Raw genomic sequence first — 15415 nt, forward strand, 5'->3', positions numbered from 1 at the left:
TGAACTTTTATTCTGAACTGATGGCTGGAAAGGTGTTCATGCGGATGTCGTTACGAATGACCGCGTAGAATCCCCAATATCTGCAGATAATCTGGCTGGGTATCAGTCATGTTGATACGCCAAGGCCCTTGATTGGGTGCATGTGCTGCAGGTTTACTTCTTCTTTGACGATTGAAAACATTTTCTTCTTTTTCCCCCCTCCTTCACGTTTTTCCCACACTCTGGTGGGTCATACTTACAGACCTGGCCCATTTTAATGCCGGGATGCTATTCCTGACTCCAACCACATGGGGAGAATATTAACTACTGCATATTTTTGTGGTGCTTCATAGTGTGTCGTGTTGTGTGTAAATGAAGAGGTGTGTATTAAGACGAACACCCAATCCCCGAGGCAGGGGAATTAACCAAATGCGGCTAAAACCCCCGACCTGGCTGGAAATTGACCCGAGATCCTCTTAACCGAAGGCCACTGCGCTGACCACTCAACCAAAATGATGGACGAGTGGAAAATATTTTCACATTCTCAGTATTTGACCACGCTGATAAAGAGAGGTCAGGAGAGAAAGCGATCAGTCTTGCATCTTTAAATCGAATATTCCGCACTTTCAAAGTAGTTCATTGGTGGCTGAGATATTTTGAGCTATTTTTTCGGAAATGCGAGGGAAGTTGTGAGTGGGCGACTGATTCAAGGGTAATAATTCTGAATTCCTTTTCCTATCGTTCCATAAAATGACTGTAACAGGAAACATACGCGTTAGGCTTTCTGCATATTTGGAGACAGAACATGATCAATTGAAATTGAATAACAAGCAGATGTAATCAGAAAATATGACAACTCGCTTCACTGAAGATAACTGCGCCGATTGTTGTGGGAAGCGTCAATCTATAGAGAACCTCAATACCAGACTGTCGTGTATTGTTTTCACTCGTGCAAGATCAGCAAGCGTTCGAAGAGGAAACAATATGATGAATGGCTTTTTATAAATAACACGCTGTGTTCAATAAACAGACAAAAAATGTAGAGAGAATTTGCTTGCATAATATACATAAATAAAAGTAAGAAATATGACGGAAGGACATACAAACATTTTTACATTTTGCGACTCCAGTGAGAGATACGGAGAAGAACTAGGGCTCTGACATTCACCTCTCTGTAGCATGGCCAACATGAAGCGGCTCAGAGCTCGAACTCCTCACAATGTGGATAAGAAGAACTATTTCCTGAATATTTAATTTTCACGACAGAATTGCACATGAAATAGAACTTCAACTTTTCAGCTCCTTGATGTAGTGAAACTGCACAAAATGGCAGTGAATTGACATGTCTGTAACTGGTCCTAATCTGTCACATGTGCAGAAATCGAGGCCTCGTAGCTCAATCGGTAGAATATACTTTTGATTTCAGTTTAATACAAGGTATTTAATGGGCTCTATTTCAGCTAACAGATAGTGCTGAAAGCCGGAAATCACTTTTTTTTTACCGGAATTGTGTTTTCCACTGCGCTTAACATTCCCTCCAAACGACATGTGGCAAGTTTACCTGGATCACAACACATACTGTATACCGGGTGGTACAGCTCGAACATATGCAGCCTGCTAGGAATTAAATGTTCCTTCCTAGTCGCACCTTACGCAACATCTTACAGCAATGTTATGTACAGCTAGCCCTATATAGGCTTCCGTACAAAAGGCAGTAAGTGAGGTAGAGCGGAGACAAATTCTCTACTAATTTTTACGAAAAGTTATTGCACTGTACAAACCATAGAGAATTGCTCACATCACTGGCCCAAAAGACTATTTTATTTTGATAGACAAGGGTAGTCGCAGTATCAAAGAAGACGTGACAGGTTAGGATCAATTACAGACGTGTCAATTCACTGCCATTTTGTGCAGTCTCACTACATGGAAATTGATAGAAACGTGTTTTTCGCAGTATTTTATAATCCAATGCAGGCAAATGCTGTACAACAGATTTGATGGCTTTCTTCCTTACTTTCATCTTTCTTAATCTGTTTACTTTCCAGGGTTGGTGTTCCCTCGAACTCAACGAGGGATCCCACCTCTACCGCAGCGTGCAAGAATGTCTCTCGTCTATCGTGCTCAGATTTGTTTTAACGAAGGAGGGTGTAATTTTAAACATTCGCCTCATTAATCGAATGGCCATACACAAGTCCATTGCACCTCCGTCGGTAATAGCTTACTTTACCACAAACAGTCCTCTTAAGAGCTGCTTAATTGCAAACATAGCACAGTAGTACCTATGAGAACTCATCATGATTTAGCTTCGGCTTCATCAACTCAACTCACACGAGGATTAAGAACGAAATGAAAGTACTCGCCCTATATCGGACTCGAACCTCCACCTAACGAACATTCGGCTTTAAACACGCTCGGCTATTACGAGAAGTCGCGGAGCGTTGTTATATCAATATCACTTATAGTCACTGAGCCTGTCATTCGATCCCTGTACACGACGTTTATGTTTACGTGATAGCCAACGGGTCTCTCACGATTCTGTACCGTCATTCGATATTTTACCTTTACTTCTTATTTGGTTGCCACAAATAAACGAATTGTAGAAAGCGTAATGAGACCAGACATTATTGTGGGTAGCCAAGGTCAATATTTTGAGGTTAGACTATAGTCCGTGGGTTGCATAAAACTGAGTGAATAGGCACAGCTGTACCACACGGTACAGAATGCTTCGCAAACCGACTAACTCACTCATCAACGCCCGGCCAAAACTGTTGTACCAAGAAACATGAAATTTGGATAGTTTACTTCTCTTATGTCGTAGGCAAGAGATAGGAAATAACATTCGGATATTCGAATAAAGGTGTTTAAAGAACACCTTGTATATTTCACGTATCATTTAAGATGGAGAAGTGAATTTCCGCATATAAGCTCGTCATTAAGAAGTAACAGACAAGTATTTGAGCGCTTTTGATAATCAGCGTTAGTAGGGGTAATAAGGGTCTAAGTTATTTTCTCAAAGGTATCCATATGTCATCCTCACTAATATATAAATCTGAATGTTGGTCTCTCTCTCTTAGTATATCTGCCTTACATTCACGTAAGAGCTACTCGACCGATAGAGCTCAAATTTTGTAAGCTTCTAGCTGGCATCTGTGGTTAACATACAGATTACTCACTAACACGCTTTTCCTTAAGGGGGCTACATGAACTGAAAGATGTGAAGCAGGTCAGAGGAAAATATACGCCTTGGACACATACAGGCGAATACGATGCCTAAACGGTTAGTCCTATTCAGAAACTGAGCTACTACGTGTACATAGAGTATTCAGTTTCTGTCAGAGAGTCCATGTTCATTTTCTTTCCAAGTCTAACATTTTTCCACGAAAAAATACTTTTCTCTGTTTTATCGCTTGCTTTAAAAGATTACGATTAAATTAGCGGGTAAATTGTTAGTCATACAAACAAAAGGATGATGATGATGATGATGATGATGATGATGATGATGATGATGATGATGAATATTATTATGATGCTTGCTGTTTAATGTGGCCTAACATCCAGGTCATTGGCCCACAAACAAAAGGAGCATACACGCAGAATTCGGAATTAAATTTCTTGTAAAAAATTTTTCGTAACTATCAATCTGCAAGAAAATTGCACTTTTTGTGTTAAAGAAGCAACTTCAGCATGCGGCTGAGGGCGCTCATACGTTTGGAGCGAGGTGGAGGCCTACTTTTCGTACGCAGCGCTAATAATCCGCCGTTGTCTCACGGGAAAGCACGAGAAAGCTACTCTTGGTCGGAATTCATATCAAACTCGAAAGAATTCCACGCATGCCACTATGTTTAATTTTTATGGCATTAAACTATAATAATAATAATAATAATAATAATAATAATAATAATAATAATAATAATAATAATAATAATAATAATAATAATAATAATAATAATAAATGACGATTGATACATCCCTGAGGAGGATGCAATGTATACATGAAATACAAGTTACTAGTCGTTTCCAGTAGATTATCCAAAATACCGCGGTGTTTGTTCGAATAATTATGCTATAATATCATTGTATTTTCGTCTCGCTAACTTCTTTTACGGTTTTCGCAGACACCGAGGTGCCAGAAGTACAGTAAATCTTGTGCTGAATTTGCACCGCTAGATACATAATGTACGTAGTGAGTAAGTTCTCGCGTTGTTTGAATCTACATCTGTACACACTTCTTTTCCTGACAACTAATTCAGTTTTTCTTCAAAATTTTCCTATTTTCTCTGCAATAATGTTCCGTTGCGCTGACCAAAGACGCTGTACGCTACCTCACGGAACTACTGTACATACCAATGAACTCGTTAATTGGAGTAAGCTTCACGTCTTTGTTTCTGAATAATACAAGTAGGGACAATTATTTACTTTCCGATATGGCATAATCATTAACATCACACAAGTACAAATAATATTGTAATCTACAGTAGAATACTAATAAACACAATTAAATCATAGTTCAGCCAAAATCAATTGGACCACAATAACTTATAACATCAGCCTTAATGGCAAAGGAGTTCGGGCGAAATGGAAGATATCTCAAGACCGGAAGAGGTCATGTAAGAAGGCATAATAATATGAGCAATCCATCTTTATTTTCCTTATTTCGGATCCCGTGGTGTTACGAATTAATAGCGACCGGGTACATCCACAGATTCAGTTCAAAATTGTCTGTCAGAAATGGAGTCATAGAAAACCAGTAGGTCTACTATACTCCAGAAACACAGTGTGAACGATTTCTTTCATATTAATGTTCATTCATACAATAAAATTTTATTTTTTGTGGCTATTTCTAGCCGGATGCAGCACTTGTAAGGCAGACCCTCCGATGAGGGTGGGCGGCATCTGCCATGTGTAGGTAACTGCGTGTTATTGTGGTGGAGGATAGTGTTACGTGTGGTGTGTGAGTTGCAGGGATGTTGGAAACAGCACAAACACCCAGCCCCCGAGTCACTAGAATTAATCAATGAAGGTTAAAATCCCCAACCCGGCCTGGAATTGAACCCGGGACCCTCTGAACCGAAGGCCAGTACCCTGACCATTCAGCCAACGAGTCGGACAATTCATACAATTACAACATAATTTTAACTCAAGCGATACCTTGCGAGGCATCGCCAAAAAGTACAAATCTCTGTGCATATCGCATGTGTAGCTCATTGTACGAATTTATTATATGATTTTATCAGTAGCTGTTGATGCCAGCAATAAAGTAAACTTCTTACCCTAATTCGAACGATCTGAAGAATTTGCACTCAGTATTTCCTTCTCAACAGCAGACACTCTGGCTACTTATTAAATACAAACTTTGTGAATTAATATACTAACCAAATATTGTACTATACTTTAAAAATTGAGTATTACGATGTATAGTTTTCAATTCAAAATACGTATAATAACAATAAATATCCTAACTGATGATCTATGGACAGCTATTTTTGACTGTTTTGGGGGGAGGGGTACTATAGTGGTATTTGTTCAAGGAACTAGGATACATACGAATAAAAAGAAGTGCACGGGTTAATATTGTCAGGTAAGTATTAGAGCTACCTCAATACCGTCTTCCGTTTCATTCGAGCTACAACACACATTGAATTTTTACTTTTAATCTCCAGACCTATAAAGAAGCAGAAATGAACTCATATTGATATGGAAAGTCTTCCCTTTGGGACTCAGTTGGAATAAATATTTCTATAACGTTATTTTTAATTACTGTTCAGGGGGATTTGGGGCCGTGACTCGCACACTGGACGAGCGAGTTGGCTATGCGATTTTAGGCGTGCAGTTGTTACTTTGCATTCGGGCGATGGTGTGTTCGAACCGCACTACTGGCAGTCTTGAATATGGTTTTCCGTTGTTTCCCATTTTCACACCATGCAAATCCTGGAGATGTTCCTTCATTAAATCCACGGTCACTTCCTTCTCAGTCCTAGCCCTCTCGTCGCTATAAGACCTATCTGTGTCGGTTTGACGTAAAGCAGCTTGTAACAAAACTTTGTATTCAGATGTCAAGGAAAAAACAGACGTCATATGAAGAAAATTTACTAAAACGTTCCTGTGCATAAATTGAGGCTCAGTTGAATGCTGCTACAAGTCTATTTTGGTCTATTTGTGCCTAGAACCCAAACGGTACGTATCTTAAGGAGGATCTCCGGTAAAGTAACTTGTTGATGAACTGAGAAATTAATGCCTCAGTTCTGCTGTAGTACAACAGCTATACATTACTGAAATGAAATGAAATGGCGTATGGCTTTTAGTTCCGGGAGTGTCCGAGGACATGTTCGGCTCGCCAGGTGCAGGTCTTTTGATTTAACTCCCGTAGGCGACCTGCGTGTCGTGATGAGGATGAAATGATGAAGACGACACACTCACCCAGTCCCCGTGCCAGAGAAATTAACCAATTAATGTTAAAATTCCCGACCCTGCCGGGAATCGAACCCGAGACCCCTGTGACCAAATGCTAGCACGTTAAACATTTATCCATGGAGCCGGACTATACATTATCAATAAGTACAAACGCGAAAACCTCATTTTATATACAGAGCCTCCGTGGCTCAGGTGGTAGCGCACCGGCCTCTCAACGCTGGGTTCCATGGTTCAAATCCCGGTCATTCCATGTGAGATTTGTGCTGGACAAAGCGGAGTGAGGACAGGTTTTTCTCCGGGTACTCCGGCTTTCCCCTGTCATATTTCATTCCAGCAACACTCTCGAATATCATTTCGTTTAATCTGTCATTCACTAATCATAGCCCTAGAAGAGTGCGTCAGGCTTCGGCAGCAGGCACAATTCCTATCCTCGCCGCTAGATGGGGCTTCCTTCATTCCATTCCTGAGCCGGTCGAATGACTGCAAACATGCTGTGGATTTTCATTTTCATTGTTATTGACTCAGTTTAAATATTAAAAATGTTGTACTGGACAATCCACTGCTTTCAGTTTCAGCAGCCTACTATCGAACACAGCCGTCTATATGCATATTTCGAATCTCCTAATGATGTTGTATATAATAGCTAGTACTATGCGTTTAAATAAATATTCCGTGTCACCAGTGAAGGAATCTTCTTTGTAAAAGTGTAAACTGGTACGATGAGAGAATTCTGCTGCTTTGACAATAAGAAATAGCAGCAGTGATATAAACCACTTGAAACACAATATTGAATGTGTGTCAAACGACGATTAGAACCTTCTTTTCACTCCATTGTTTGAAACGACTCTGTCCGTGTGGGGGCCTTAAGACGCTGAACTAGGGTGGACAGAATACACACACTAGTATTTGCACAGCTAAGCGCCGGGCATTACAGGCAGTCTCACGGGGGACGCTCTCTCGCTTGCACACAACCTTATTATACGTTGGGCAAATAAGTCCGAGGATTATCTTCAATAAAGTAAAACAGTCGGACAAATTACAGACACAAAATGCAACATACTGTCTCACTCTCTCCCTGGACAGTCCTCATTATCTCGCGGCGCCCTCCACCCTTCCAGAGAGCCTACACGGCTTTTAAGTGCCAAGGAAAACACTATCTGTACTGAACAGGGATATACACTCCACAATCCACGTCCCTCAATATACTCTGGGCATGGCTTATTCATTCACAGAAAACAAAAACAAATTAGCCTCATTCTCATGTACTTATCTTACAGAGTGAAATACAATAAAGCTTCCATTTCCTCTATTCTTCAGTACTGGAAACCTGAACGAGAATGTTTATGTTTAATAATTAAATCTACAATACATAGGGTTTATGACATGACAGAATATATGGTAATAGCTACTGCTAAATCGGCGGTTTAGTTCAACAACACTCTAATTTGAAAACATGTATTGCCCTAAAGAAGTATTTCACCAAGTTCAGTCGAAATAAATACTGACACAGTATTTGAGAATGTCCTACCTTACTGTATTAATTCCCTGCATAAAAATCAGATGAAGCAGGTTTCCCGTAGGTTAGTCTTGAATTGAGTTGTATCGCTTGTACTTCGCCATTCGTTTTTCAGTTCATCAACACGTTATCCTCTGTTTATCATATCGTTATTACAGTGAAGCATGCATAGATTTAGTTTTCTAGTGTTATACAAATATAAAAGTTACAACATTTTAGTTCTTATTGAACAGGATCGTTGATATATTAGTACTAACTATATGTAATAAAATAAAAATGATTGCGCATAAGTTCTTTTCCTACAAATACTTCTTCATTGTTAACCTTCCATTCTTCCGCGTATGGTTTTGTAAATAAAGTAAACGAGTGAACAAATCTTCCCGGCGTATCATTTATTTATTGTATAGTTTTCCTAATGTACGGAATTTCTTTCCTCTCTTAATTTCCAGCCTCCATTTTTCCTTCATAAAGTCTGATATTTTAATGCGCAGACTTCTAATGATACGCTTCATTTACCCAGCTTTGTTCTAGCGCGATCACATGATTTATATGTAGGCCACATATTAGCCGAACCAGGATGGAAAACTCATATTATTTATAGTGATATTTAGATAACATTCTTTCCAGATATTTGTTATAATGTCATGATGACATCGTAAGAAACGAATAATTATTGTCTCTTATTTTTGTCTTTTCCTACAGTTAAAATGGTATTGTATTCGACATTACACAGCCAAATATTTGAAAGATAGGTATATTGTAAAATGCTTGATATAAACCATACAATTTTAATGTTTGAGGAGTAGGCCAATTTGCTTCCTAATGTTATGTTTCTATTTACAGTATTTAGACCATATTTAGGCACTCCTAGACACTCAAGGATACTTTTAGAACACGCAGGTAATATGGATATGATTTATCATTATTATTAATAATTTATGCAGCTGAATTATGAATTCTTCGTAGACTTCACAAATATTTTCTTGAATATTCTCATATTTCGCTGTTGCCATTTAGGCGTGTTTACTTCCATAACATCAACATCTTTTTGAAGTTTTATATTCTTATTTCATTTCTTCGCTAACAACGGAAAATGTGACAAATGTGTTTTTCTAAATGTACAGTCCGAGTTCAATATAACAATCTTCTTTCTAGTCTTTCTCGGTCGATTAAATATCGTCTTACGTTTCATTACTGAATAAAATGAAAGGTGCTTCATTACATATATCATGATATAGATTTCAGTATCAATAACAAATAGCCTTTAATACTGTCACAACAAAATACCAGCAGATACCCATTCAAAACACATTCACTCACATCAGTACTAATTACAACATTTAGAAATAATCTGTTACCTCGAAGAGATATCTCAAAGAGTGAGGCGTACTACTGCCTCTTCGTTATATTTTTGCAGACAACAACAATAAAATTACTGAGAAGTACAATTTGTTCATTCCGGAATAATTGCGTTTGTACTTCTTCTTATCCCAACAGCCTGTTTCTGGGCCTTCAAATTCCTATCAGCACGCTATCGTTTGTTTCTTCCACAGTGCGGCTGGGCCATAATGTTACTATCACAGCGCTCTAGGACTCGTAAACGTGCGCCGATAAACAGTTCGACAGAGCGCACCTCCTTCATTTCAGTTTGCCACCTAGCAATTGCTAATGTACTTGAATATACAGCACTGCATTGTTAGAAGAACCCTCTTCAACTGGATCTTATGGCTCAATTACACCGAGTTACTACTGAAATTCTCGTAAGACTACTGACAGTATTCAGTACGTTGGCAGCGAATTAGGGTTATGTAATTCCAATTCTATTCTATTAACTTATACAAATTATAAATTGGCTAAAAATTCGCAATGATAGAAATCCGGATGGAACCTCCTTACCATTCTAATATGTTGCAATTCTAATATTTTGGTGCTTTACTCACTCTACACTAGATGTCCATAAATTTTTCTGGTATACAGTGTCAGTAGGGCGAATAGTATATTCTACCTTTATTTGATCTTCTTACTTCATTCACTGTATTAAGAAATAGATAAGAAATAAGACCAGTGGTTCTTCAAATACACGAAGTAGACTACTGTTAATTTAAAGAGCGAAGAAAGCAAATATGATATTAAGATGTAATATGAAATGTACGTTGAAGCCAATTAGGACTGCTAACAACATGAATACTGTTACAACATAAAATAGTAGGTCTAGTTTAACAATCTACACAGAGATGTCTGCATTTTAGATAGACACTATGGCATTTCTGCAGGTAGTGTACTTAAGAGATGCTGCTGAAATAAATACTAATATGTTAATATATTTGAACATTCCTACTAAATCGTTGTCGATCTACTATATAGAGCCTACTCTAATGAATGCACAAGTGAATCGCCAAGAACTCGAGTGAATTTAGGTCCTTCTGCTGAAATGTTTTCACCGCAGCCTTTGATTCGGCTGTGAAATGGTACGAATGCTCATACAGGACAGCGGGTATCAGGTAATCGGTTCATTCCATATTTATTAAGAAGTCATACAAACTATGTTACAAGCATGTAGTTCTTACCTCAGACTTGATCATGATGGATGCCTCTGGTTCTCGTTTGATGGCAGCACCTGCACTGGCCGTCGCTGTCGCCAGCATGACGTCACCACTATCTTCGTCTTGTCCACCTTCCGCCATGTCAGCCTCGCATCCCGACTCGTCTGTAAAAGTGTCCATACATCATCTTGACGAGTTTTATAACGAAATCCACACAAGCTATAACAATATTTGAGCCTACTACATCACATGGCATCACACTGCAGAAGTTGTGAGGGAAGAATGAATGTCAGAAGATGGACAAATAACTAGTAAATTAACTAATGTTCCAAAGATTGGACGAAGACTAACATTATCCACACGTGTGTTTGACTTTCTGGCTTGAGTTACTGAGTAATTGCATCACTTCAGATAATTTTTAATACCACATTGTTTACCCTATAGAACTGCCACCTGTTTATTGGTTGATGGTAAGAACTAGGTGTATTGAACTCAGCCTGTACTTCTATTGCCCGGCCGTTATGAGACAAATTTCACAATTCACTTGACACTGAAAAAGAAATGAAAATTCACAGCCTGTTTCCAGTCATTCGACCGCGGCAGGAATGGAATGAATGGAGCCCCCTTCTAGCGGCGAGGATGGGAATTGTGCCGGCTGCCGAGGCCTGTCGCACTCTTCTGGGGGAATGATTAATTAATTATTAATGAAATAAAATGATATTGGAGAGAGTTGCTGGAATGAAGGATGACAGAAAACCGGAGTACCCGGAGGAAAACCTGTCCCGCCTCTACTTTGTCCAGCACAAATCTCACATGGAGTGACCGGGATTTGAAGCACGCAACCCAGCGGTGAGAGGTCGGTGCACTGCCGCCTGAACAACGGAGGCTCCTCAATTGACATTATTTACCTTAAATCCTGCTTCCTTCCATTAACAAAGGCGTTAGGTGGTATTTTCCTATTCATCGGCCAGAATTAAACTCAGCCTATTGTATTCATCATCATCATCATCATCATCATCATCATCATCATCATCATCATTTCCATCATTTCATTTCCAAAGGCGTTAGGTGATAATTTCCCATTCATCGGTCAGAATTAAACCCAGCCTATTGTATTCATCATCATCATCATCATCATCATCATCATCTCAGTGAGCAGATTAATGCAACTGATTTTTGTTGTTTCATTTCTGCTCAACCGAGCGGTAGATATATAGATAATTCTTGGTGGTAAAGTTGGTTGGGCGTAGAGATAACCGTTCTACCTGCCTAAAATTCGCAATACTACAGACAGAATTGCGAAGGTCCTCCGCAAGCATAATAAAAAACCGTGTTTGGCACCGTCCTAAAATTGCTGACAGTGTAGGTAAAATCAAAGACAAATTGTCCCCACTATTACACTCTGGGGTGTACAAAATTCCCTGTATTTGCGGCAAGGTATACATTGGCCAAACATATCAGTCCATTTGGACTCGCATCAAGGAACGCCAAGGAAATATCCGTCTCAACCAGCCTGAGAAGTCAGCAACAGTTAAGCACACCTTATCGTCGGATCATGATGTCGTGTTCCAAGATGTTCGAGCTCTTACCCACACTAAACATTACAGGACTAGGATTATACGGGAATCTGTGGAAACACGTAAAAATCCTAAAAATTTCAACTGGGGCTATGGCCTTCAGTTAAGTAAAGCATGATTGCCAGCAATTAAGGATTTACGTAGGTAGTCCTCTTCCCTGTTTTTTCTATATTGTTGTTTCGTTTGAGTGTTTTCCTGATTCGTACGTTCGTCAATACCAGTTGGTTCATTCCAAGCTATGTGTTATGTGTTAATGTCATTCTTTCATAACGTGTGCACACCGGTTATACTTGCCCCCTTCTCACCCCGTCTCATATCATCCTCTGGTTTTCTCCATATACTTTATTTTCATTCTTCAGCTCTGTTCTGTTCTATCTTGGTGTCTTTCGTTTCATTTGATTTTATTAATTTCTATTTATTTCTTCTTCCACATTAGTCCCTGATTCGTCTGATGTCCTCTCTGTTCCTCCTCACGCACACATGGTGTGATGAACACCTCAATTGGAGCTTAATGTTGTAGTCAGCTCCCGCTTAGAGCGCTGTGGCAGCATACAGCGAGTCATCTGGTGACGAACGAGCGTACCACTACAGTTCCAATGGTAAAACAGTCTTAAATTCAAACCCCCATTATTGTAGAAGACTTCCTCGGGAACAGTCGAGGTTTTCTTCTGAAAACGCGGAGCAAATTTCTCTGCGAAACGTAAAGGTTTCACCTTGTTTTCTTGACACGGCATAAGCCCATATCATGTCTACATTCTGTTCCACTTTGTTCCGAGGTTACGGTTAGTCTTCTAAGAGCCTTCGTGACCTATCCGGACATAAACTTTGCTTTTACTTCTGGAGTGGCATATGGTCCTAGGTGTCACTTTGGTAACAACAGAGATGAGTACCGACGATGCTTGATAATGATGATGTTTGTTGTTTAAAGGGGCCTAGCATCTAGATCATTGGCTCAGAGATGAGTACCAGGTTAGTTTCGATAGGCTAAGGCTCACTTAGCGTCAGTTGTGTGTACTGAGAGCCTCCGTCTCACATTCCTTCATATTTGACTGCACATTTTTGAAAGTCCGTATTCCTCATCCTTCAAGATGTTACGTTATAATTTTATATTCATCGGCCGGAGTCATAGCGTTAGTCACAACCCATCTCATTCATCATTACCATAATCTTCCAATTCCATATTGCTGTTTCTTTTTTAGGGCGTTCATAGAACTTACAGAGGTAGCTTCCTTTAACTTTTATGGACTTCAAAGCTCCGATTGACTGAGTGATACAATTTTTACTGCTCTTTCCTCTGATCAGAAAGTTTAATGTTCTGTTGTTATATTATCGACGGTCAGGCTCTGTAGCTAACTCGTAAGCAAACTGTCCTTTCGTCCAGGAGGACCTGGGTTCGATTCACGACCGGGTCGGTTTTTTAACCTTAATTGCTTAATATTTCTCTGTCTCGGAAACTGGGTGTTTGACTTCATTCTAGGCAGGCCCCCATCCTCACAGACGGACAGGTTTCTCATGGGTATACACTCGAAAGGCCTGCACAAATACTTCCCGAAGGCCATATGCCATTAAAAAAATTATACTGATTTTTAAAAATCTGTGCTTAGCATTCCTCTACTACACTGTTAGAACAGTGAAGTTTGATGACTGTCAGCATACTACAGTAGTTCTGGGAGGTGAACAAAATAACGGCAGCGCTGCTTATTTATGCGGTACAACACTGCAGAATTGTTCGCATTGTGGCCTTGTTTCGTTTTCGCCCCGTAGTTTGTACACCGTTCAACTGTTAGCCGGTATCAATTAATCTGTGAACGTCTTGCTATTCTGTGTTGTGTGCATGGGAGATCACCTCCTGTTACACTGAGTGGCCCACCTGACACTTATTGATTGGTTATATGAAAACCAACGGACATTAAATTTTTCCTTAAAGTCGATATTGCTCTGCATCCTGAATGTATGTCAGCACTGTAAATGAACCATGGAACTAGCAAAGGAAACACGACTATGCACACTTTCCCCGTCCAATCCTACGCGCCATTGCATAAACCTGCGATTCTTGCTCCCTGGAATAACACACCTACCCGCAATACGATCGAATTAATAGGTTATTCCACCGAGCTCGATAGCTGCAGTCGCTTAAGTGCGGCCAGTATCCAGTATTCGGGAGATATTAGGTTCGAACCCCACTGTCGGCAGCCCTGAAAATGGGTTTCCGTGGTTTCCCATTTTCACACTAGGCAAATGCTGGGGCTGTACCTTAATTAAGGCCACGGCCGCTTCCTTCCCACTCCTAGTCCTTCCCTGTCCCATCGTCGCCGTAAGACCTATCTATGTCGGTGAGACGTAAAGCAACTAAGGTTATTCCACGTGATCTGCAATGGTAAAGTTAAATGATCGCCGTAAACAATAATTGAAAACTCTGGCACGGATATTAACTTTCGAAGTCGAAGGGCCACAGTGTAAGAAAAACGTATTTTTCCTGTATGGATGAGTTGGTAACGTACCTGTGGAATGTGAGTTTTGACAGTGTACCAGTTCGAATCCAACTTTATGCAATTTATTTTTGAACAGTGTAACGGGGAGACAATATTTATCCACACCTACCAGGTCCTATTACTACTAAAATGTTTTCATTCCTCCCCTGAAGGGGGAGGCGGGCCTCTTATACGGTAACGCCGTCTCTCAGACCGGGAGATTTGTTACGGTGAAGGAGATGCACGGAGAAGGTGAGGAACTCTCCCGGCATTCGCCTTAGTGCAGGATAATGAAAAACCACGGAAAACCATTCTCAGGACAGCCGATGGTTGGGGCCAGCCGTGAGGTGCAGCCCTGACCCGCTCTTGAATGCAGAGACGTAGAGCTCTACGTTTTGAAACCGTGAACAACGATGGCTGTCAACTGGGACACTTGGAAGATTGCGTCGTGTTAGAGATGCGGTCATAACGTCTGGTCCAAATGAATAGGATGTTTTGGAAAAATGAAATGGCGTATGGCTTTTCGTGTCGGGATATCCCAAGACGGGTTCGGCTCGCCAGGTGCAGGTCTTTCTATTTGACGCCCATAGGTGACCTGAGCGTCGTGATGAGGATGAAATGATGATGAAGACAACACATACACCCAGTCCCCGTGCCATTGGAAATAACCAATTAAGTTTAAAATCCCCGACCCGGCCGGGAATCGAACCCGAGACCCTCTGAACCGAAAGCCAGTACGCTGGCCGTTAAGCCAACGAGTCGGACGGATGTTTTGGAAGTTGTCCGGGGATGTTTTGGAAGTTGTCCGGAATAATACTCATAATACTTGCACGACAGACCAACACCAGCCGGTCGTCTTTTATGCGAATATTGCATATCACTACTTTCACCCGTACCATATTCAGTTATACCAGTAGC

The 15415-nt window shown here is 40.3% G+C and overlaps 1 protein-coding gene across 1 annotated transcript in view; it reads right to left on the reverse strand.

Annotated features, from left to right (window-relative positions):
* The window catches only part of pdm3 (pou domain motif 3), a 568723-nt gene extending 558094 nt beyond the window's left edge, over window positions 1-10629 (reverse strand). The window contains exon 1 of the mRNA XM_067140052.2: window positions 10474-10629. Coding sequence (XP_066996153.2) covers window positions 10474-10629 — 156 coding nt within the window. The remainder of the gene's footprint in view (window positions 1-10473) is intronic.
* Between the last annotated feature and the right edge of the window lie 4786 nt (window positions 10630-15415).

Source organism: Anabrus simplex, chromosome 2 (genome assembly GCF_040414725.1).
Source record: "Anabrus simplex isolate iqAnaSimp1 chromosome 2, ASM4041472v1, whole genome shotgun sequence".
Classification (NCBI taxonomy): Eukaryota; Metazoa; Arthropoda; class Insecta; order Orthoptera; family Tettigoniidae; genus Anabrus; species Anabrus simplex.